Raw genomic sequence first — 26,432 nt, 5'->3', positions numbered from 1 at the left:
ATTTTCAATGGATCCTTGTTCAGGCTGATGCCGACTATTATGACTTTAGATTTCAAGTCATTCCGAGATACTTTTTGTTTTTGTGAAGAAAGTCAGCTCACTGTCAAAGTGCATCAGGGCAAATGGATCATTTCCTGAATTTTAAAAAAATTCATTAAAAATATTTCTTAAAAGTTTTTCAAATATTTTCAACGGATCCTTGTTCAGGCTAATGCCGACTATTATGGTGGTAAATTTCAAGTAATTCTGAGATACTTTTTGTTTTTGTGAAGAAAGTCAGCTCACTGTCAAAGTGCATCAAGGCAAATGGATCATTTCCTGAATTTTTAAAAAATTCATTAAAAATATTCCTTAAAAGTTTTTCAAATATTTTCAACGGATCCTTGTTCAGGCTGATGCCGACTATTATGATGGTAAATTTCAAGTCATTCCGAGATACTTTTTGTTTTAGTGAAGAAAGTCAGCTCACTGTCAAAGTGCATCAAGGCAAATGGATCATTTCCTGAATTTTAAAAAAATTCATTAAAAATATTCCTTAAAAGTTTTTCAAATATTTTCAATGGATCCTTGTTCAGGCTGATGCCGACTATTATGACTTTAGATTTCAAGTCATTCCGAGATACTTTTTGTTTTTGTGAAGAAAGTCAGCTCACTGTCAAAGTGCATCAGGGCAAATGGATCATTTCCTGAATTTTAAAAAAATTCATTAAAAATATTCCTTAAAAGTTTTTCAAATATTTTCAACGGATCCTTGTTCAGGCTAATGCCGACTATTATGATGGTAAATTTCAAGTCATTCCGAGACACTTTTTGTTTTAGTGAAGAAAGTCAGCTCACTGTCAAAGTGCATCAGGGCAAATGGATCCTTTCCTGAATTTTAAAAAAATTCATTAAAAATATTCCTTAAAAGTTTTTCAAATATTTTCAACGGATCCTTGTTCAGGCTAATGCCGACTATTATGATGGTAAATTTCAAGTCATTCCGAGATACTTTTTGTTTTTGTGAAGAAAGTCAGCTCACTGTCAAAGTGCATCAGGGCAAATAGATAATTTCCTGAATTTCAAAAATTCATTAAAAATATTCCTTAAAAGTTTTGGAAATATTTTCAATGGATCCTTGTTCAGGGAAATGCCAGCTATTATGACTATAGATTTCAAATCATTCTGAGATACTTTTTGTTTTTGTGAAGAAAGTCAGCTCACTGTCAAAGTGCAGCAGGGCAAATGGCTAATTTCCTAATTTTCAAAAATTCATTAAAAATATTACTCAAAAGTTTTGGATATATTTTCAACGGATCCTTGTTCAGGCTGATGCCGACTATTATGATGGTAAATTTCAAGTCATTCCGAGATACTTTTTGTTTTATCGAAGAAAGTCAGCTCACTGTCAAAGTGCATCAAGGCAAATGGATCATTTCCTGACTTTTAAAAAAATTCATTAAAAATATTCCTTAAAAGTTTTTCAAATATTTTCAACGGATCCTTGTTCAGGCTGATGCCGACTATTATGATGGTAAATTTCAAGTAATTCCGAGATACTTTTTGTTTTTGTGAAGAAAGTCAGCTCACTGTCGAAGTGCATCAGGGCAAATGGCTAATTTCATGAATTTCAAAAATTCATTAAAATTATTCCATAAAAGTTTTTCAAATATTTTCAACGGATCCTTGTTCAGGACGATAACGACTATTATGGTGGTAAATTTCAAGTCATTCCGAGATACTTTTTGTTTTTGTGAAGAAAGTCAGCTCACTGTCAAAGTGCATCAGGGCAAATGGATCATTTCCGGAATTTCAAAAATTCATTAAAATTATTCCATAAAAGTTTTTCAAATATTTTCAACAGGTCATGAACAACTTTGTTCTTTGAGCAGAAGATTTTTCATCTTTTATCTTGAGGTAAAAATTAATCACTTCCTGTGTTGGAACATAAAACAATATGATACATTTTAAAAGCTACACACTACATATTTAATTTCAATAAAAAGAACTTGAGCAGCATAACTCAAATTGTAAAGGACAGATTTTGATGAAAATGTTTGTTGATGTAATGTCCTAAGGAAGGAATAGTTTAATTTTGGTTATGGTCCTGTTTACGCTCTTGTGTTTTTAATCTTGTGTGTTTCTGTCTTTAACTGTTGCTATAAAATCAGTGGATTGTTATATTAATCCCATATTTCATCTGCAGTTTCCTTGTTCCAAAGTGGTCACGTGCAGAATCAGCAATTACAGAAAACTAGTGTTGATTAATTGGTGACGGCCACACGGTTGGTGTAGTGGTTAGCACTTTTGCCTTTGCTGCAAGAAAACCTGGATTTGTGACCTTGCTGTACAGAAAGGTCCTTGTTCTGCATGGCGTTTGCATGTCCTCCCCGTGCATATGGTGTTTTTCCAGGTTCTCTGGGTTCTTTCCACAGTCCAAAAACATGCAATATGGGGATTAGGTCAATTGGACACTCTACATTGAGTGTCCAATCCAACAGCAAGAGAAAAATGTGAGAAGAAATTCCTCTCATATCCACAAATGGTAATAAATAGCCATCAAAACATCACGACGTAGCTCATTTAAATGGAATTCTGTCGTTCTAATGAGAGAAGGTGCGCCATTTTATGAACATCGTGTTTGCATTGTGCACTGGACTGGATTTCATTTAATTCCTGGAATCTGTTCTATGTACTCAAAACACATCAGTCACATAACTTATGTCATCAAAGTGCACAGTTTATGGGGGTCAGGCTCTTTCTTAGCAATAAAACAATTAGAGTCATAAAATTGCTTGCAAACGTGTTTTCAGTGTGATTCAGCCCATGATCGTTCTCCATTAGTTACTTTAGTGTCACAGGCTCTTATTTGTGTTTTTAAAAAATCGTACACAGGCTCTTCTAACGTTATGCAACTGAGAAAGCGAGCGCTGGTTTTCATGAACTCACATGTGCGTTTGATTTGGTGCTGATGTGAGCGCGGATGAAAAACAACGATGCTAAATAAGAGAGGGAGGTGTTACAGGACTACCAGCAGGACCTTGACCTCCTCTAGTGGCTTCACAGGCAAACGCACCGCTCTCTCAGGCTGTTTGGGCCTTAAGGACGGCAAAACATTGGGAAAGGAACTGACATTAAATAGGACGTTATAGTTTCCACATTTCTGAGACCACAATCTTGTATCATCATGTTCTCTTTTTTTTCGTGTTGAGTCAAAGCGATGTGTGGCTTTAACCTGTTGAACCAGAGGGATTTTATTTTAGAGAGCTCGAGAGTGGACTGGAGTTTTCTGCGTGTCAGAATCACTCAGCTCAGGTAATGTGCAGCCGCTGTGTCTTTTCCTCACAGCAGCCACTTCACAAGCTCAGCACATCTGTCCTGCATTGTTTGCTCTTTTGTGTCCAAATATGCAAAATCACACTGACTGGAGTAAAACATAATTGCATTGTTTCTTCATAAACTTCATAGCTTGACTTGAGTTAATGATGTTATAATGCTTTATAGTGATTATCTTTTTATGGGATAATTTTTTATCCCTTTTTGACTTGATTTTGTTTTTCATCTTTTGCAGTGTAATGCTAGCCTTGAAAGATACTTCATTCTTATGACAATGTTATTAATTCATTGATCACTATCTATTTATGAGGGTTGCTGGGAGCTGTAGACAGTGTTGCCAGATTGGGCTACTTTTTTTTACGTTAGGCAGGAAAAAAAAAAAAGTTTTTGTAGTCCTCATACAGGTCATTTGTGACCATAATGAAATGTATTAGACCTAAACGGCTTAAAAGTGCAAATTTTTATGTGCAGCTGGCATTATTACTTATCTGGGACGGGCAGTAGGATGCCAGAGGTTCATTTTGTAATTTGTGTAGCCTATGATTGATTTACTGCACTCTTGTTGGTTGCAATTTGCAAAAACATATTTATTATATGTGTGATACAGATATGAAGCTCTGGATGTGTTTTTCCTATTGCATGTGCAATGATTTTACGGGTTTACATGGGTGTCTGGCAACTTTGTGGTTTGCGCTAGGTTTTTATTGGATTGAGCGCGTTCTAAGATGTGATTGGGCTGGAAACAATACCACCTGACGTCGGGGAAAAAGCGGGGTAAACCCCGGACAGGTCGGCAGTCCATTGCACAGACAACACAAAGAGATAAAAAACCATTCATACATCTATGCTCAGTGTCAAGTGTCCAATTAACGTTGGCATGTATTTGGAAAGTAGGCAACAGTGCTAGCCACGTGCTCGCACTTAAAGGTCACATCGAGTGGTCCTGTTGCACATATAAGTTAGTTATGGAGGTCTACTTACATATATTAACTTGTTTTTATGGTCAAAAACCTCCTAGTTGCTGTGAACTAGCCGATAGAAATCCTCTTTTCTGACAGTGTTTTTCTGCTGCAAGATTTCAGAGTGAACTTTCATCCCCAGAAGACAGAGTCTTGTGAGTGGCCAGTACTATCCAGCACATCCGTTCTCAGAAGCGCAGCGCCCCCCTCTGGAACGGCGGATGCACTGCTTCTCATTATCAAAACATTGTTTTAACAGTGTTTAAAAATAGCTTTGTCACGACTCCCCGCCGCAGTCCCTTTTATGACTTTAAACCGGAGTCAGACCCAGAGTCAGAAGACACTGTTGCTCGTGAAACACCTCCACAACGGACGTTATTCTTCTTCTGCGGTTCAATGTACGTAACCGGATGTGCCCGGACTACCGCCCGGAGCAGGACGATCGGTTGTTCAGGAGAACTGCTGCTTACGTAACTATTACGGGATTTTCAGTGATCTCGTTGAGCCCTGAGATTACAATAAAACACAACGTTCTCAGCAATGGCTGAACTGTTTGTTTCGAACCGTCAGGGCTTCATAAACAAGGTAATGACGCAGATACACACCAAAAAAAACAGCGATAATAGGAACTTCCGGTCTAGTTCCGCTTTAATTCAATGCATCTTTTTTTTTACTGACGTTGGTTTTGGTTTTCTTTGCACAAACAATCTACGTCCTCATCTGTGTGATTGTCAATTATCTAAAACGCTCGGCCGGCTGAGAGCCTTGGAGAGAATGTTTGCTCTCATTTTGACTGTGGTAACACGATCAGCGCGACCAGAGGGGTAAACAGAGCGGTAAACAAACACACATGAACTCTCAAATGACAAATGTGTATTCCTGACATGTTTATTCATACCGCAATCAGGTCAGAAACACACATGCGTGCGCTAACATGGTTGTGCATGTCAGACCCCGGCCACATATTATGCAAACAGGCTTTTTGTTTAAGAGGAGCGTGTGGCGCAAAAACCCAAAAGCAGAAGACACGGTTAAAGCCTCCAACAGGACAGTGAGATTTCAACAATATTGTGAGATCGTTGTCAATCTGAATAAGTTGTGTATGATGTTAAAAACAGCCACTAATATACATTTCACATAAAAGAGAGAGATGGGGCCATAGGTGATTTTTTCTTTTTTGGAAACAGAAGTCAGGCTGTTTTTCCAAATAGTTTGCCGCTAATCCTCTTCCGTAAACGGTTTATCACACAATGTATACTTAATAGAGTTTTTTCTGTTTCTTTTGCCTATATCAATCAATGTATACATGTAGAAACCCTAACCCTAACCCCAAATATATCTATTTGGGCCAAATAAAATAAATGCAAACGCATTAGCACGCATGTATGCAAACTGTGATGACCTTTTTTTTTAAATGAGTACTAATTAAATAATGATATGTATGTATATGCATATATATACTTATATATATATATATATATATGTGTGTGTGTGTATAAAATAATCTTTAAGATAAACTGCTGTTGATTTAAAACAAAACAAAAAAAACTATTTATTTTCAAGCATTTATTTGACCAAACCAAACCTGTTGAACTGAAATCCTGACCTTTCAAAGGTCAAAGGTCATCAGGCTCACGACAGACAGCTGACAGACAGGGACACACACACACACACACACACACACACACACACACACACACACACACACGCACGCACGCACGCACGCACGCACACACACACACACACACACACAAAACGTAAAATTATATAGAAATATGCAGCACAATGAAATGTTTAGAAAACCTCATGAAATCATCAGATTAACTTATTAATTAATTTAGCTGTAATTTAGGGAAATAAATACAAGTTAACATTTTAAATGTGGATATGGTGATAAATCCCAAGACATGCAAGTGAAATTTTGCATCTTGTATTTTCAATCTTTCTGACTGTACCCAAATGTGGGCTTATACACACCAATTAATCACTTCTGCTTCCTTTTATGTGCTATATGTATATATATATATATACATATTTATATGCATATATATATATATATATGTATATATATATATATATATAAAAAGTCACTTATTTTTCCACATCCAATCTGTTAGAGGCTTGTTTACTGCTCAATAAAACATGATGCCCGAGACAGCACACCTGCAAACCGATGCATAAACATAAATCAGTGACAGCAGTTTAGAGTACACACACACAGTACAAACTCGAGTTAATTGAAATGCCCGCTCACATGCACGTAAACTAAACTCTGTGTATCTGTGTGTGTGTGTGTGTGTGTGTGTTGTCTTAAACATAAATGAGTGCTGAAGGTATTGTGAGAGTATTCCACGCGTGAGGAAAAACATGCAGAGGATGTGGCGAGAGCTTTTCACGGAAGGCAACATACTTTCCGATCGACACTATTCCCGTCACTAGGTGGGCCCCCACTCATGACGGAGCGGCGAGTGTATGTGTCCACACATTCCTATACCAGCTCACTGTGACTTTTTAACAGCCGACTTTCTTCGGCTCCGAGTTCAGAATGAAGAAGACGGCAATATCAGGTTAGCATTTTCCACTATCAAAAAAAATAAAATAAAATTCAACCGCTACAACATTTTAGGTTTTGTAGCTTAAAGAATAATACAGCTGTTTTGAAGAACTCCATCATCTGGAGTAAATAAAACCCAAAGGGAAACAGTTTCCTTGTTCGGAAAATTGATGGACCCGATTCAACTTGGCAACATCGCAAACAAACAAAACACACACACACAACCAACTAATTCCAAAGCTAAATCCTAGCCGTAAACGTGACCATTTCCTCAGAGATGAGGTTCTGCCTCATTAGGACCAGGTTTTAGTCTCCAAGAAGACTCTAAAGTACTAAACTCCACAGCAATGGCCTCTATTGAAAGCCTAAACTAAAGTGTGTGTAGCAATGCTGAGGTTGCTGATGTGCTAATTACCTCTTGTTAACTATTCCATGTACTGAAGTTAGCTTGCAGCAATGCTAATGTGATGTTCGCATTGCTGCAAGCTAACTTCACTACAGGGAAAGTTAATATAATAAATCTTTCCGTGTACTTAAAGGGGAAATAAGTAGTTTAGAGTGCCATCTAGAGGAGAGGATGACATTTACAACAAAGACCTGCTGCTCTGCTCACCCCCTCCCTTCCCTGAGCGCTACGGTATCCTCAGCCGGTCAAATGTCGTCCTCGTCGTCTTTCTCCGTGTCAGCAGATGAGGTTCGTGAGGCGAGGGAGAGGGCGAGCTACTGCGGCCGTAGCAGACGAAGCGGAGAGAGAGGAGGCGGGACTTCTGCTACAAGTAAAGAGACGATTGATTTGTTCTCTCGCGTTTGTCCTTACAGGCTCCGGTAGAAACATGGCGTCTCGCTGCTAACAGTGGCTATGCAACCGCGGTCCACGACCGTGTTATTTTACATGACTTTTTGAAACACTACGAAAATGAAACAAAGACGATTATACAGCGACTAGACAATTCAGGAGCACATAATATGTATAAAAAAGTGGATTTTGGTTTATATAAACCCATAAATACTACACAGTGTCCCTTTAAGTACACACACATACACACACGAGCGAAACTCTGCGTACTTGAATTAAGTGCTGTGTATATCAAGATTATTCGTAATACATAAGAACATGAGCCTCGCAAACACCAACAGTCGCAGACGCTAAGTAAGTAAATCACATATACGGCCGGGCGATGGTCGTAACAGTATACAGTAGCACTCGGTCCTCGTCAATGTGGGTCGATCACATAAAACATATGGACGCTCTTAACCACACAGAGGCGCCGCTGAATTGCTCTCTCCGTTTACAGGAACAGCTGGAGCAAAGCAATCATAATTATTATTGCTTTCTGGGTGAAGAGACATGAAAAAATGCAGTCATCAGTGAAGAGAAGAGAAGAGAAGAGAAGAGAATTGCTGAGCATGTGTCGGTGTGTCATCCAGATGTTCAAGTAAACAATGCAAGCAGTGGAACATGCCAACCTCAGCTGTGACCTGAAGTAACTGATGAAAGGAATCTCAACAAACGGTCCTCTCATGCAAAGTACGTGTCCACAAACGTGACCTGACCTATACTCGCCTCTTCTTCTTCTTCTTCCTTTGTGGTTTTTAAATGCAGCGGCAAAAGTAACAGTGTAGTCGTTAATTATCTGTTGTTGTGGTACCAACAACAGATGTGAGTGTAAGTGGTTGTGAGTCCATGCGTACGTGTGTGTGTGTGTGTGTGTGTGTGTGTGTGTGTATGTTTGCTCTTGTGTGAGGGAGCACAGGTCAGCCAGAACACGTGGGGGTGATTTAAATTCAACGTGAGCCGCGGTTTGATGTATATACTTTTCATAAAAAGCTGTTTACAAGGGGGGCGACGTCTGACGACAGTCACAATGAGTCACCGGCAAACCATTCAAATTGGTGCATGGTTTTTGCTTCAGGCTGCCACAAGTCACAGCCATTCTCTCTTTTACTCCGCGCCGTTCCGAGGTTCAATATCCGATATTGAACAATAAAAGAAACCATACGGTGAATTATTGTGGTCCATCCTGTGAATACTACTATCTTAATCTTTGGTAAAAAAATCTAAACAAGACGTACAACAAAGCTGATCTAGGGTCGTGGAATTCAAAACATGGAAAAAGACACCGACTCCAAACGCATGGGATCACACAAATAAAAACAAAGCGAATAAAGTAAAATGCTTGTTAAGCTCATCTGTCGCACATTAACGCGTGACCATTGTGATTAAAAAGCGCTTTCATCTGATACAAAGAGTTCCACAAAGAGTCTGTGGTGTAGATGAACTTGAGGCAGATGGAATACCAAGTTTTAAACTGTTTACAAACATGGGGCAAGATTATGCAGTAATTTGGAAGTTATTTGGAAGCCATATCCAACATCTTCCATCAGGGAAGCTTTTCCAACTGAGCAGTGATCCTGTGCTGAAATATTTGTGACCTAGTTAATCACATGAGATAAATTATTGTCTTGGCAGCGATTTAAATGTCCACTTTTGTCCTCTGTCATTCAAGTTAATGAGGTTTTTGTGTCAGTTGACGTGCAACAGTCTGTCAGAATTGTGAAAGCAGACCACTTCCTGAGCACCAGGACCAACAGTTTTTCATAGCTGCAGTTGGTCCAGGATTACATTTCAGCAGATTACAGGGGGGGGGGGGGGGGGGGCGGAGGAGACCAAAACTTGCGCTCAGCTGCAGACGCTCACACAGAAATGACTCCAGTCCCTCTGCACCTCAAGACACAGTGGACTCATCTGAGGAATCGTGAACCTTTTATTCTTTCGTGTGGATTTTTATTTTTAAATAAGTGTGACAGGTTTGTCTTCTACGGGTGCTGGAGTTTGGTGAGAGAAACTGTGTTTGATGCATAGTTTTTCCAGTCTTACGATGAATACCTAAGTAAGTCGGTTAGTAAGTTATTACTATTTTATATTAGTTGTTTATATTTATTAGTTTGGCATTTACGTTTGCATGGAATATTTTTCTCAGCTCTCCAAGTAAGTACACATTACTTTCTCATTTTTAAATATTGTTTATAATGTGCAAAGTTTACATTTTTATCAATTGTAAAACAGGGAAATCTATCTATCTATCTATCTATCTATCTATCTATCTATCTATCTATCTATCTATCTATCTATCTATCTATCTATCTATCTATCTATCTATCTATCTGTCTGTCTGTCTGTCTGTCTGTCTATCGATCTACACTCTTAGAAATAAAAGTGCTAAGTAGAACCATATAAGGTTCTTTGGCTTGTCCTCACAGGAGAACCCTTTTTGTAAAGGTTCCACCTGGAACTATTTTGGAGGGTTCCACCAAGAACTCTTTTAAAACCCTTTATTCAGGAAAGGGTTCTCTGGATCAAAATGGTTTTTACTGGAACCATTAGTGTTACCAAGAACCCTTGAAAAATCTATCTATCTATCTATCTATCTATCTATCTATCTATCTATCTATCTATCTATCTATCTATCTATCTATCTATCTATCTATCTATCTATCTATCTATCTATCTATCTATCTATCTATCTGTCTGTCTGTCTGTCTGTCTGTCTATCTATCTACACTCTTAGAAATGAAAGTGCTAAGTAGAACCATATAAGGTTCTTTGGCTTGTCCTCACAGGAGAACCCTTTTTGTAAAGGTTCCACCTGGAACTCTTTTGGAGGGTTCCACCAAGAACTCTTTTAAAACCCTTTATTCAGGAAAGGGTTCTCTGGATTCTTACTGGAACCATTAGTGTTACCAAGAACCCTTGAAAAATCTATCTATCTATCTATCTATCTATCTATCTATCTATCTATCTATCTATCTATCTATCTATCTATCTATCTATCTATCAGAAAAATGATGTTTGAACGTGCTCTCGCTGTCCCTCCAGGTGGGTTTCATTAATGGTTCAGGACACCGTGTAGCACCTCTTGCTCCCCCAGCTGGAGCCCCCCCCCCATCTCTGAGCACAATGAGTGTGTGTGCCTGCAATGCTGCTTCATACCTTCGGCGGTGGCTGCTCAAAGTCGTGTTGTTCTTGGCCGCGGTGCTGCAGACCAGCGCCGGCTGCCCCACGTCATGCGCCTGTAGCGTAGCGACCGAAGTGCACTGCACCTTCAGATACCTGACAGCGATACCTGACCACATCCAGCCGGCTGTGGAAAGAATTAACCTCGGGTGAGCTTTTTCACTTTGCCTCCAACTTTGCGCAGGACTGGAAAACTAGAGTGGGAATCATTTCATTTGATTGCGTTGAACCGCAGACTCTATACGCAGAAATAACATTATAACCGAGAAACACATGTTGGCTACTGCCTTTTTTGGATGTTTTACTGCACCGTCATAACGCTGGAACAGGAATTATATTGGAAGCGACTCATGGTCACTGACTAGTAAAATGGATCATATAAATTTACACCCCCCACATTTCTGAATGTGAGAGTTTCAAAAGCTAACACGGAGAAGGAAATTAACCTACGGTTGACATGAGTTATGGGGATATGCAAGTCAAGCTATAGCTGCAAGAACTAGCAACTGTCAGTCCTAGTAAGAAAACCACAAGTGTAAATAATCAAATTGATGATGACTGAGTTTGTTAATGTGATCAGTAACACTTGTGCTCATTTCTTGTGCTAATATTTCACCCTCATATCAGCAGGGCGGGAACTTCTTTCCTGTAAAGGCATATATTTTGAAGATAGTATTAAAGTGAGACGACTGCCGCTACTTTAGTTCATAAACTGAAGATTTTTTTTTCCCTCTTAATTTCTTTTAGGTACAACAGTATAACTGTCCTGAGAGAAAATGATCTTCCAGGACTGGAGAATGCGGTGCTGTTGATGCTACATAGCAACACTATCGAGAGTATTGAAGACAGAACCTTTCAAGACCTCAAGTCTTTGCAGGTAAAAATCACGTGTGTGTGTGTCAGTCAGTTAGCAAAAATGTACAATCCAAAAATATTTTGTCTCTATTACCGATGAATCATCATAAGTAATCCTAATATATCCTAATATTGATTAAAAACAGTTGTCCTCACTAGTCCTATGCTGTGTTTACAAGCACATACATCATTAAAATGCCCAAGGCACAGCAGTGAGAAACACTGCAGTAATACTTAAAGTATTTGTAATGAATATCTTGAAATGTTACAAATGTATTCGTTACAGGCATTTATGTCATAAAACTGAATGCTAACACTTTTCAAGTAAAATATAAATTATTTTCAGTTACATTGCTATTTTGATAATCCTCTAAACATGTATAAGCCTACTAGTGTTTCATGAATACACACACGGCTAACATTGGCATCATCGGCAGTTAACTTACCAGTCTAGATGAAAAGCACAGTCTACAGTACAGCAGCAATGCTAATGTTAAGTTAACTCTTTTTATCTTCCCCTGTACTGAAGTTAGCTTGCAGCAATGCTAATATTATGTTCCCAGTGCTGCAAGCTAACTTCAGTACAGGAAAAGGTTTGTTAACTTCCCCTGTACTGAAGTTAGCTTGCAGCAATGCTAATGTTATGTTCCCAGTGCTGCAAGCTAACGTCAGTACAGGGAAAGTTAACAAATCTTTCCCTGTACTGAAGTTAGCTTGCTAGTCCCAGTAGCATCCAGTTTGGTCTTAATCCAACTGCACAGGCAGGGTCTCTGCAGGTTTCAACAAGTCAAATTTAAGACTTTTCAAGACTTTTTTAAAGACAAAAAATGAATACAATTTAAGACCCATTTCACATCCATACTGCCAAAAAAGAACAAAAGACATGAAGGAAAATTGGAGCCACAAATCGTTTGAACTTGCACTTACCCATCTTATGCAAACAATTCGGCTTAGCTGTGGGCTTTCGCTAAGTTTTCTACGCTGCTATGCTAATCGGTGACACACCGCGGCGCGCGCACAGCACACTAGCATTTCAAAGCGAGACGAGAAGTTTATGCACGTTTGAAATAAAAGTCACATTAATAGATTTTTAAGACCTTTCAAAATTGTATTGAAAGACCTTTTATGAGATTCTAGGAGAATTTTTAAGGCCTTAAATTAAAATTATTGGATTTAAGAATTTTTAACTGACAGGAAGTAGGAAAATAAAAAATCTGGTTTACATTTCAGAATAAAATATCCCGTGTTGACACATTTACAACGCGATACAAAGCAAGTCTTGTGACTCCAGTTGTCCAGCCGTGCGGAATCGGGGATCTTCGATTCATAGATGACTAATTTATGTGCTGTGACTTTTATCACTTATCAGTGTGAGAAATGTCATGTGTGAATTTATTGAAATGTTTTTGTGTGTCTCCTGCTGGATGCTTGAGACCCGAGAGCTCTGATCTTTGTGACAACATTGTTTTTTTACAAACATTCCTACATCTCTACGCTGTTGCAGGTCCTCAAGATGTCCTACAATAAAGTGAAACAAATCAACAAAGAGACGTTCAAGGGCCTGGACGGTCTGGTGAGACTCCAAATGGACCACAACCACATTGACTTCATCAGCCCAGAGGCTTTCTACGGCCTAACCAACCTACAGTTTCTTCATCTGGAGAGTAACCATCTCCAGCAGCTCCACCCAGACACATTCATCACACTGAGACACAGCCAAGTGTTCAAGGTGTCTTCAGTGAAAAACATCCACCTATCGGAAAACCTCCTCACCACGCTGCCTGCAGACGTTTTTGCCGGCTGTAGTCAGTTAGAGAATGTTTTCCTCCATGGAAACCCCTGGACATGTGACTGCCGTATGAAGTGGTTCCCCATGTGGGCAAAGAAGAACGCAGGTGAGAAATGTTTTGGAGCAGTTGAAAAGCATTTAGAGAGGTGTAAGGTTGTAATGTTTACAGGGCACCCCTCCTTTTCTAATTACAGAAACACTGAAACGTTGTTAGCTCACTTTTACAAGTTGGTATAAAAACATCTGGGGAAGTTGCTAAAAAAAATCCTTGATGGGTTGTTTTGATCAGACTTTTAAAATGGTCTGTTTTCTCTCCTCCAAATTAAAATTTCATGGAAATATATAAATCCTTTGGAGAGTCAATCATCATATTTTTATTTGACTAACCCATAATGTTGAAAGCACAAGTGTTCTTGCCTTACATGCAGCTAACTATAATCTACACCACTTCATTTAAATGTTTCCAGGTGTACTGAAATGTAAGCGAGACCGGAGATATCTGAACGGACAGCTGTGTCCTGTTTGTGAAAATCCTGCTCCCTACTACAGAAGACCACTGTCCCTTCTATCAGACGATGCCTTCACTTGTACAAAACCCTGGATCCATGCACATCTAAAGCAGAAAAATATCAGCGTGGAAGAAGGGGACTTTACACCAGTTTCCCCCAAGGACTTTGTTGCCCCTTTAGGCTCCATACAAATGAACCTAACTGACTCGTTTCACAGCGATGCCAGTTTATCCTGCACTGTCCAGAGGCCAAGTGCTTTTGAGAATCTCACGCAAACCCTCGAGCAGGAGGAGGGAAACAATGTCACTGCGCTTACCGCTGGCATAACTACTTACCTGGTGTGTAACATTGACTATGAACACATCCAGCAGCTGTGGCAGATCCTGGCCGCCTACAGTGACTCTCCCCTGAGGCTCCAGAGAGACTTAATGCTGACCAGAAGCCCAGAAATGGTGTACAGGTACAGCCAGATAAAAACAGAAGAGGAAGACGAGAGAATTCACACAAACATCGAGGCCGAGATTAAAGCCTCTCCTTCATGGTTGATGCAGGGAGAGGTGAGCTTCCAGCTTGATCGCACGACTACCACTTTCTCGACGCTGCACATCAAATACCAGTCTGTGGTCAACATGCGTGTGGAAAGTACATCGAAAAAGAGGGGCCACTATTCCTGGACCATGATCAAGAGAGATAATCAAACCAAGACTGAGCACACAGTACTTACAGGTGGGAGCTAGAGATGCATAGAAATTACCTTCAGTTTATTCTTATCAAATGTATAAAAACTGAATGAGAATTCAATTGAGCCAAAACATGTAAAGGTAATTTATTAAAGTATTTTTTTTATTTTTTTAACATAGGTGGTGTGGCAGAGTTGATCTGTCAAATCCAGGGTGAGCCAAAGCCTTTGTTGGAGTGGATTTTACCTGATGGAAGTAAGGTCAGAGCTCCTTACACTGGTGAGGACAGGAGGATCACAATCACTGCTGAAGGGAAGCTCATTATAAGAGGTGCAGATTCCTCCGATACAGGCCTCTACCGGTGCATTGTCACAAACTACCTGGATGCAGATATCCTTGTGTTTCGGTTGACAGTTCTGTCGCCTGATGTGGAAGAAACTGATGTCAATGGGGTCCATGTCTCAAGACCATTGGGTGGAAATCTGGCATTTGACTGCAGCTCCTCAGGGAGTCCCAAAGTTTCGGTCCAGTGGATCCTCCCCGATCACTCAGTAGTAGACGCGTCTCATGGGAACAGAGAGGTGCTTAAGAATGGGACTCTGCTGATTCAGGGCCTCACACAGCGGGACCGAGGGTTTTATAGATGTTTGGTTGCTAATCACCTTGGAGCTGACCTGCTAGTGTCTCAGGTAACAGTAACTGGACAAACAGCAGAGCAGGTAACAATTTTAGACGGAGAGGGATCAGGGATGGATAGCTTGATAGAAGATGAGATGCCCTCTTCAATTCCTTCTGACAGAAATAGCCAGGAATCCACGACCATTACAGACAATCGACCGTATCCCCGACATAGGTCACAGGGCAGAGGGGGCTCTGGGAGTAGACTGGGACAGAGAAGGAAGATGCCAGTCAGCAACAGGCGCACCTGGAGCAGAAAGGTTTTTGATAAAGCGTCCAGAAAAGTTAACCCAGAGAAATTTGCTGAGTTCATGAAGAAGGCTCAAGATGGTTTAAAAAAGAAGACTGAAAATGAGAAAGAGAGGGTAATACATGAAGAGTCACACCCTGGTTATTTTGGTGATGGGGAAACTGGTTCAGGTCTAGGTTTTGACGAAAGGTTTCTCAGTGTTTCTCCAGGGACAGTTAAACTAGGGCAGAATCATATTTTAGCAACAACAGAAGCTCAAAAAAGGGTTATGGAAACCACAGATACAAATTACATAGATTACAGTGAAACAACAGAAAAAACAAACACACTAACAACAGAATCAAACATGCAGTCGGACTCTACACCACTCAAGTCGACATTCACAGAATATCCGAGTTTTGTCAAGAAAACTGACTTTTATACCCGTTTGAGTAATTCACCGTCAAGCGTGCATCCAGTCAATCTCCAACTTATTTTGGAAGACACTTCGCAAGAAACTCAGCTCCAGTTCTCTGGAGGACAACCCACAGAGCCAGAGACCTCCACAGACCCAGCACTCTCCTTTACTACTGACTCGAACATTTCACCGATGAAGGACGGCCCCGGCAAAGTGGGGCTTGTCGTTCACACGGACCCAGAAGGTCAGACCACATTCACAGCTATCACCACCACGGACAGAAAGCAAGACGAAATCACCTTCCACACCACCCAAACAATCAAATCCCCGCACTTGCCTGCAGGATCCACCATCATCTCCCAGCAGCAGATCCATATCATACCGCATAAGAACGGCAGGGATGGGGAACGAAGGAGGACCTTCCAAGGCCGTAGGAGGTTTCTAAAACCTAACAGGATCACTGACATACAGTCATTCATCAATAAGCTTAAACAGTCTTCAGTGATTAAAGACAGGAACGCTTCAGTGCCATATCGAGTTGAACTCACCACAGGTATATTGCCATATTTGCAATATTCATGTTTTTGCTTCATTATTCAATGTTTACTAGTTTAACTCAAAAGTAATGTATTATTTTTTCCCCCTCAGCCTGTGACTGTGAGGAAGACAGAAAGAAGACAGTGGCCACAAGGGTGCTCATTGAAGCTCCCTCGAGTTCATCTTTACATCAAACGAAGAGTCCTACCACCACACGAAAACCAACAGCTTCCCCCAGAAAAAATGTTATGGCATTTAATACCCCTATCACTCGTACAGAGTCTAAATCAGAGGATTATGTCTCCAGCGGTGACATGACCAGACTCAACAGGCCATTTATCACTCAAGAAACCTCAACTACAGCACAGACTACAACAACGGCCCGAACCACAACCTCTGCTACTATGCCCACCGCCCCCACAAACTCAATGGCTGAACCCGAGACTCTATCCCCAACCAGACGTACAGCGGGCAGAGAGAGCTCAATAGATGATGACAATGAAGATTTATCGTCTGCAGATTTTGAGGTGACCACACTAAGACCCAACTTTCAACTTATAACCTCTACAAGTTCTCCCTATTTCTCCAGGTATTCCACCACTACAGGGACACCACCGGAATTACAGACTCTACCATCCCCACCCACTATCAAACCACCTTCAGTAAAACATCTTGATGAATCTTCATTATCTGGGTCTGGCGGACTATCGGATAATTTGGTTGTAATAAGACCAAGGCCTGGTGGGACAAGAGGAAGGCAAGGGCAGAGAAGAAGACCATTCAGGGGCAGGAGACCCTTCAAAAGACCCGCAATCAGTAAACTACATCCTGCTACCACAACTGAGGCTTCAACTACAGCGGTAACTTCTATGGAAACTACAACAGAGACGACACCACAACAGACCATTTCACTTTACAAGCCCCTATATACACAATCTAGGGAAGTGGACACAACCACAGTAACTGTTGCCACTGACCAAACATCAACGACAGAGACCAAATTGTATGATGAATTTGCATCTGGCATTTTACCTGCATATACTACAAACAAGACACCTTTAATCACCACAACATATAACCCTACTACCACATCACTGCCACCTACCACAAAGGGGTCAGAGACAACAGTTCAGACCAGAGTTCAAAGCAACATCAGACCACCAACACGGAGAAATAATGATCTCAACGCTCGCAAGCCACAGGTGAGAAGACCTACTGTGCAAAGCAATGCTGCCAGAGCCGTTACAGAGAAAGACCTTAGCTCTGACACAGTGACTGTTCGCACAGTCGAGCAAGGACACATCAACACTCCTGCCACGTCCAACAACATAGGCACACGCAATGCCATCCCTAATCATGTTGCTAACAATGAAGCTACACGTGCTAATATTGCTGCTTTTGAATCCACAACAAAAGTCTTGACAAGTAAACCAAAGATAGTTGGTGGTAATGCTGCCAGTTTTACCATTTTGTCCAACTCTGATGCTTTCCTGCCGTGTGAGGCTGTTGGAAACCCACTGCCAGACATCACCTGGAAACGCTTCTCCACAAGAACAGGTACAAACACAGATGTGTGCGAACACAGTATTATCTAGAAAAGATGCATGTTCATTTATTTTAAAAGGTGCATGAGAAATACATGATTTGTATTTAGATAGTAATTGGTTGTGACGAGGGATGTGTTGTTTATTACTTGATTCTTTTGAGTGATTTTTGTAGAATGTTTCTTTCAAAAATGTGTATTTCTCTGTCCTGCAGGAAACAGTTTTCCAATTAAGGGGACGATGGACAAGTTTAAGGTGTTGAGCAATGGGACATTGTTCATACACAATGCCAGCATTGCAGATCGTGGGCAGTACCTCTGTCTAGCCGAGAACGATCATGGATCAGACAAACTTCTTGTCACTCTGTCTGTGGTGGCCTATCCATCACGTATACTAGAGCCAAAGATGCGTGAGATGAAATTTCGCGCAGGAAGTACAGTAGAGATGAAATGTAAAGCAGAGGGTCGACCCACGCCCATGATATCCTGGATCCTGGGAAACCGGACCCAAGTTAGAGGTCAAAACGCACCATCCGAACGGGTAGCAGTATCCGCTGAGGGGACTCTGGTCATAAAGCATGTGACTATTTACGACAGAGGTAATTACAAATGCATCGCCAGTAATCCAGCTGGAGCGGATACTGCTACAGTCCGACTGCAGGTGGTCGCAGCGCCACCAGGCATCGTGGAGGAGAAACGACAGCAGCTCAAAGCCAGTGCAGGCCAGAACTTGTGGCTACCATGCTCTGGCAAAGGCAGCCCTCAGCCTGCTATTCACTGGGTCCTCCACGATGGGACGTTGGTACGATCTAACAAACCTGCGAGAGAAACAAGGGTATCAGTGTATGAGAATGGGACACTCCATATTAAGGACGTGACACCAGCAGACAGTGGGATCTATGAATGTATTGCGACCAGCTCCACTGGCTCAGAGCGAAGGGTGGTGACTGTAGCGGTCGAGAGGCGAGAGTCTGCACCTCAGATAGTGGAGACTTCCCAGTACATGACGGAGATGTCCTTTGGGGATCAGCTGAGACTTAACTGTTCAGCAAAAGGAGACCCCAAACCGACGATCATGTGGAGGCTACCTTCTAAATCTGTGGTGGACCAGTGGCACAAGTAAGATGTCCCAGTAAAAGCCAAGAAAAAATAGGAAACATTTTCAAACAAAAACACAGCACATAAACGATTTGAAAGCTCTAACTGAATTAAATGTTTTTGAAAGGTTGTGTGGTCGAAAGCCATGAATTTAGTTCATGTACACGCTGCTTTATATTCACAAATAATAAGTGATATAATGATTGCAGTGGATATAATGTAATGTATTTTGGTCTCATGAAAATGCAGCATCACAAGTAATATGTATAATTATCCTATTTAGTGTAAACAATGTATGTATGTATATATGTATTAAAGCTGTATTAAAGCAAAAACAGCAAAGTTAAATAGTAAATAGAAAATTAAGTAATAGAATTAAAATTAACACAAAATACACCCAGTACTACATTTGAAGGCCAATATATTGGCATAAATTATGTTATCTTTGGGGGATTAGTGCTGTAGACTTGAGATGTATAGCAGTAAAAATAGCATGATTTGTCTAGCAGTAGACAAATCATGCTATTTTTGCTGGACCATTGCCAAATTGTAACAGCTGACCTAAGTACAGTCTCAATAAATATTATTTATACTTTATTTTCTCAACAGCTTAAAAAAAGAAGTTAAATATATGAGCCAATAACAGGCTTTATGTGTTCGATGTAAACACCAGAAAAGAAGCATGAGCGTGTAATGAGAATATTACCTTACAGATGATGTTCTAATACTGCTGGGTCTATTTACGATGAGGAAAAAAGGCTTAGGAAGGAAGATTGTTATTTATTGCTATTTTTCAAATCCTGTAGCTTAATTCCTTTCCATTGCAGAGGGTCAGTTTAGTTAGATTCTAAAATACTTAGCCTGTTCTGCAGGACATTTTTAAACACGTTTTTATAGATATTAATTCCCACTGTTCATGCCCCTTTATGAAAAGTACATGTTCTGTGCGCCACTCATGGTCAGCTAACACTTTTTCTGTCACACATTTCTACAGAATGGGCAGGAGAATCCAAGTTTTGGATAACGGCACTCTTATTATTAATATTATGAGTAATAAAGATGCCGGTGACTATCTCTGTGTGGCACGGAACGAGGTTGGTGAGGATCTCCAACTCATGAGGGTCAGTGTGTCAATGAAGCCAGCCAAAATCGAGCCAAAAAACCACAACAAGAAACAGGTTGCCTATGGTAACGACTTAAAGGTTGACTGTAAAGCGTCTGGAGATCCAAAACCAGAGATCTCCTGGGGTTTACCAGATGGAACGCTGGTCAACAGTGCTCTGCAGTCTGATGCAAGCAGTGGAGGTGGACGAGCACGACGCTACACTCTGTTTGACAACGGAACTCTTTACCTAAACCAGGTATGCTATTTTATTAGCTATAAATGCCACAAACTTTTTTACATCATACACATAATTGTCATGTTTCTACAGGTTGGTATGTCAGAGGAAGGCGACTATACTTGTTATGCTGAGAACCAAGTGGGCAAGGATGAGATGCATGTGCATATCACTGTGGTGGCCACTGCACCCAGGATACGACCCCCCAGCCAGACTTCAGCCAGGGTGACGCCCAGCAGCCACGTCCGCTTTGACTGTGAAGCACACGGGGAACCCAAACCCAAAATCCTGTGGTTGCTACCCACAAATGATGTGATTGCTGCATCAAATGAACGTTATCTAATGCATGTCAACGGATCGCTGAACATCAGGGATGTGAAAGCTATCGATGCTGGGGACTATGTTTGTATGGCTCGCAACCCTGCTGGTGAAGATAGAAAAGTCTACACGCTTGACATAGATGGGAATCCACCAGTGATCAACGGCTATCATCGAAACAGAACTGTCATCAAAGACGTGGCACCTAAATATTCCAGGAAACTAATAGATTGTAACGCTGAAGGTGACCCCACACCGAGTATCACTTGGCTTATGCCTGATAACATTTTCTTGACAGCACCATACTTTGGCAGCAGGATCAATGTCCACCATAATGGGACATTAGAGATTCGCAACGTGCGGCCAACCGATATCGGAGAGTTCATGTGCATAGCGAGAAATGACGGAGGGGAAGCCGTCATGGTGGTGCAGCTGGAGGTGACCAGTATGCTACGAAGGCCACTCTTCAAGAACCCCTATAATGAACGGGTTGTGTCTCGCAGTGGGAAAACTGTAGTCCTGAACTGCTCTGCTGTTGGTAACCCAATGCCGGAGATCTTCTGGACTTTGCCTAATGGAACACGGTTCACCGGTGAACCTGACCGTGGCTCACGCCACCATTTTGGCAATGATGGGACTTTGATCATCTATAACCCTATCAAAGAGGATGCTGGGAAGTACCGCTGTGGTGCCAAGAACTTCATAGGTTACATAGAGAAGCTTATCATTTTAGACATTGGACAGAAGCCTTACATCCTCAGCAGGCCTAGAGGCATTGTGCGCAGTATGTCTGGAGAACATCTTTTCCTTCACTGTCTATCTGATGGAAGTCCCAAACCCAGGACCTACTGGACAATTCCCAGTGGACACACACTTACCCTTCCTCAAGTCCTTGGTCGCTATCAGGTGTTGGAGAATGGTACTTTAATTGTTCACGACGCTACTGCCCATGACCGAGGAAACTACATTTGCAGAGCTCAGAATGACGCTGGAGAGGCTGTGCTCACTGTGCCCGTTCTTATTATTGCTCTTCCTCCACGGATTACAACAGCGCCACCTCCTAGTGTGAGGGCAATAGCTGGGACACCTATCCGGCTCAACTGTGTTGCCACTGGAATCCCCAAACCAGAGATAATCTGGGAGCTGCCCGATCGTTCTGTTCTGTCGACGGCAGAAAAGGGCCGTCCTCTGGGCAGTGAGCTGCTCCATCCTCAGGGCACGCTCACCATCCAGAGGCCCACGGTCGCAGACTCTGGTACATACAAGTGCTTAGCTAAGAACCACTTAGGCACAGACTCAAAGACCACATACTTACGTGTTCTGTGAGGGGGGAAGTGAAGAGACCTGAGAGAGGACGGTTGGTTATTCTGAATGTAAACATTAACAGACACACGGACACTTGCACTGGCAATGTGCGGTACATGGTTTCCCACGTGTGGATCGATGAGGATCACAGCTTGTGGAATATTTTTTACTTTTAAAATGACAGACGTGATTTTTTTTTTTTTTTTTAAATAACATTAACAGAAACAGAAGACAGAGGAAACAGACATTTTTAATGGAAACCCCTGTCTGGGAGCACAACGTTGTTATTGTATCTTTCGGAGTGCGGGCCTGCAAATTCATTGGTGGTTCTCATCTGGGGAAGTTCTCATGGGAGAGGAAAGTGCCAGTGCGTGGAGTCAAATTTAAAGTGATTTCTTTGGCTAGCTGCACATACAGATACTATTACAGCATAGACAGGGGGGAGGGGGAATTTGTCGCAGCAGTGCAACAAAAAAAAAACAACACATTTTAATACCCTTTAGATAGAAGTTGCTGATGTCATGTCTTGTCATGCTTTATGCTTCAACTGCAAATAAAAAGACAAGGGAAAAATAGTGAAGTATTTCAAGGGGACTTTGTTGAAATCTTTAGTGGAGAGAGCTTGTTTTACACTGGATTATAGCTCTGCATTGACAGTACAGTGTTTTCATACCAGAGCCGAAGACGTTCAGTTTCATCATTATATTTTTGTATTTCCTTATTCTATTCGAAGCATTTGAAGACTCGATTAACACATTACCAGTCTATTGTGTTGTACACAAGAACCTAAAATAATGTTATACATTATGATAAAAAATAGCTTATATATGTGTGTGTTTATGGTATGTACTTTATTAAAGGGAGAAGAAATTGAAATAAAAGTAAAAAGTAAGCATGGTGCAAGCCTTTTAAATGATTGATGTTGTTTGATCTAATACCAACATTGTGTGTATAAATTCTTAAATTGACAAATATGTGACAAAATCGGGCTATCATCACAGGTTACTGTAACGCTGTTGTAATAATGAAGTAAAGGTCACATCCAGGACATATACGTGGAGGTTGGGCCTTTTCTTTGCAACCGCAAATCATCACACACCACTTTCACATTCACTTTCCAGCTGTGAAAACAGTTCTTTGTGATTAGGTGCTGATTTGCTGCTCTCCTGCAAATTTAACCCAGAGAGGTTGGAGCAGAAAGGGAAATTGAGAAATACGTTGTTAGAATGGTACATGGTAAATGGTGTTGTATTTATATAGCGCTTTTCCAGTCTTGATGACCACTCAAAGCTGCTTTACACTACAGTTCCCATTCACCCATTCACTCACACTTTCATACGTTTTTCTATCACTCATCTTTCATACCTACATTCACACACGCTGGTGGCACAACCGTCAGGAGCGGTTAAGTGTCTAAGTGTCTTGCCCAAGGACACATCGGCTTGTAGACTAGCGGAGCCAGGAATCGAACCCTGGCTTGCAGCATGCATGTTTAATTTGACAGTAATGTCTACCAGAGATGTGCAATATGTTGATGTTTGCTTTCTGACCAGGACGTCTATGGCACTTGTAAGACCGATACCGTCGCCTCAAACAACTGGAAACAATTTCTAAGTAATTTGTACTAATTGTGAATAATGATGATCACATTTAATGGCTCATAAAAATATGTGATCTGTGACATTCAAGAAAAAGAGGGAGTTGAGGTAAAAGTAGATTCTTTGATTGTATGTTACTGTTATTGATAAGGTGCAGTTTTGTTACGTTAAACAACGACGAGGATGAAGAGATTCTATCCTAGTGTCACACACTGATGTTTAAGTATAAACGACAGCTTCTTACTGCTTCCGATACAACAGCTACATTTTTAGTGGAGACTTAAAGAGAAGGTCCGTGATTGGTCCTCAAATGTGTATGCTCTAGTAAATCAAATGTTCACTTGATATAATGGCAAGCAGGAAATCAATTTGGAATACAGGCAACTGGCTCCGTGATTTAGGATAAAAGTGCTTTCATATGTGAGCCAGGTGAAAAAGTCAAACTAAAGTGGTTAAAAAAAGCACCTCTTAACATCTGGCTCTGCAGTGTGAAAGAGAGTTCGTCATTTACCCTATGTGGCCTCTGTAGATGCTGAGGAGATTATTTGCTCAGTTCTGGTTGTGCATTGGTTTGTGTTTTGGGGGGGGGAATTTACCTTCCAGTGACTTGGATATTTATGAGGATTTTCAAACATGTGATTTTCCCATTTTGCTCCATTTCTCGTGGGAGCGTTTGGAAGAAAAGAGTTGGGAAGTCAAACGCAAACCGCCGAAGGGTACGACTTTACGAGCAGCTACTGAAAAGAGCGGTGCGTGTTCCCGTGTCTGTGTCAACGTCACGTTCACTCTGTCAAATATACTTGACCCATTGAACCCAGTTTCTGGTCTCAGCTGTTAAAGCGAGACATATAGATATGCAGACGCACTATTACACTATTACAAATCCTGTTTCTACATTAGACGAGGAAGGTGAAAACATGGCCCCAGAGCTAATCTGCACAGAATCTAATCACTCTTTACCCCAAGTTATTTGTCCCAGAAGCAGCTTGATTGTTGATTATTTGCAATTATTTGGATTCAGTTTTCTAACATCCTGCTCAATATGAGGTTGCCAAAATAGTCTTTTCCCACACCACACTGTAGTCTAAAAAACTGTACTCAGACTGTGGGGAACGTTTAACAATAGATGTTTTGTTCAACCTCATATTTCCATCTGTCAGCAGGGCAGTTGATCTCTCCTCCAGACACCGATGTAAGAGCAGATCCCAGTCTCTACTCAATAAGTCAGTGATTCAAGATATCCATCGAAATGGAATTAATGTTTTTGATGAGCCAGGACTATTTTTGTTTTTTATTGCTATTCTATTATTTTATAGCAATGTCCCCCACTGAGCTAACTATTGCCTGACAAGTATAGGACAAAAAAAATAAAAAAATAAAAATGAATATTAACAACATAGTGGTTCATATGACATAATATTATATGATATATATATACTATATAACCTTGGTGTGTGTCCTCATGCTCTAGGTCCATTTGTTGCTACGTCATTTCAAATTGAATGGTAATGTTGCTCTGCATATCAGTCTAGTATAATTTATCATTGTAGCATAATGGATTATATTATATATATATATAACATGAACTCTCTTGCCAATAAAATAATCATTTATTTGAAACAAGTAACTCTCAATCGGCCCTCAATAGTCCTTTTAAATGTTGACTAGACAGGAAGGATAAAGTCCACATTGTGAATAGATGATGGAAACCAGGCCATGGTGAGACATAGTTTTAGTCTGTGGTGTGAAATCCATAGTTTAACTATAAAACTAAAACGTCTGAACATGGAAAACTCGACCAGTAACAGATCCACACACTGCTCTTCTGTTAGCTTTCTTTCTTTCTTTCTTCCGCTCGTACAGTAGACCATCATCTCTCTGTCGGTACCTGTGGTCGATGCTGGAATCTCACACCGGCATCGTAGAATCCACACCTCCACCTCATGGCCAACAAGTAAGACAGATCCACCTTTGCACCTTCCTTTCAGGTGGGATCTGCCCAACTGTGATGCTGGTTCCAAGCCATTCTCAAGCCCACACTTCTCAGAACTGTATTTGATCGTCTTCTTACTTGGAACTCATAGGTTGGCTATTACAGTAAGGGGAAGGCAAAGTATGCTAAAGTAAAGCCTTTGCGCCTACTGTTTTAAATCATTTAAAAGTAACAACAAAGCAAGTCATACGACCAAGGGCAAAAGTGCTTTTCATGAGCCATAAATCAGCCACAGCTCTCAGGACTAATAAATTAAATAAGGGCCCGACAAGGTCCACACAGTTCACGTATTTATTGTGGTACACACATTTTAATGGGGCTAAATCCCTTATGTTTCAGTCCTCAAGAGCAGTGAAAGTAGTTTAGAGGGGGTTTCCTACACTTTGAGTGGGTACAGATGTGGTCTCTTGAGAGTAACCAGGTGGACTGGTGGACCCCACTGTGCTTTACTCACACAGAAATCAAGACGAAAACACATCAAAGTACTTCTAAGTGATTCCATCTCAAGATACAGATCAGCTAATTAGGCTGCACCACCACTTGTGTTTGACAGGTTTAGGTGTGAGGACCCTTTTATAGTTCAGTGATGAAGTGGTTAAGGTGAGTCAGTAGCACTTTAAGGGTAATTTGACATCAATCTAATCTGAAGAAATAAAAACAAAATGCGGAAATATTAAGAATCAAGCGTGTTCAACTGCT

The 26,432-nt window shown here is 40.9% G+C and overlaps 1 protein-coding gene across 1 annotated transcript; it reads left to right on the top strand.

Annotated features, from left to right (window-relative positions):
- Positions 1-10,786: 10,786 nt before the first annotated feature.
- On the top strand, positions 10,787-23,116 carry igsf10 (immunoglobulin superfamily, member 10; the record flags this gene model as incomplete). Its single annotated transcript, XM_083886649.1, has 9 exons — positions 10,787-10,992; positions 11,591-11,720; positions 13,203-13,593; positions 13,955-14,722; positions 14,857-16,554; positions 16,650-18,095; positions 18,297-19,200; positions 20,174-20,540; positions 20,613-23,116. The coding sequence occupies 9 exons, from the start codon at positions 10,787-10,789 to the stop codon at positions 22,161-22,163; spliced, it is 7,461 nt and encodes a 2,486-aa protein (XP_083742775.1). The 3' UTR covers positions 22,164-23,116.
- Positions 23,117-26,432: the final 3,316 nt, after the last annotated feature.

The sequence above is a fragment of the Microchirus variegatus genome (genome assembly GCF_963457635.1).
Source record: "Microchirus variegatus genome assembly, chromosome: 3".
Lineage (NCBI taxonomy): Eukaryota > Metazoa > Chordata > Actinopteri > Pleuronectiformes > Soleidae > Microchirus > Microchirus variegatus.
The sequence above is the reverse complement of the archived record's forward strand: the minus strand, read 5'-3'. Positions and strand labels throughout refer to the sequence as shown.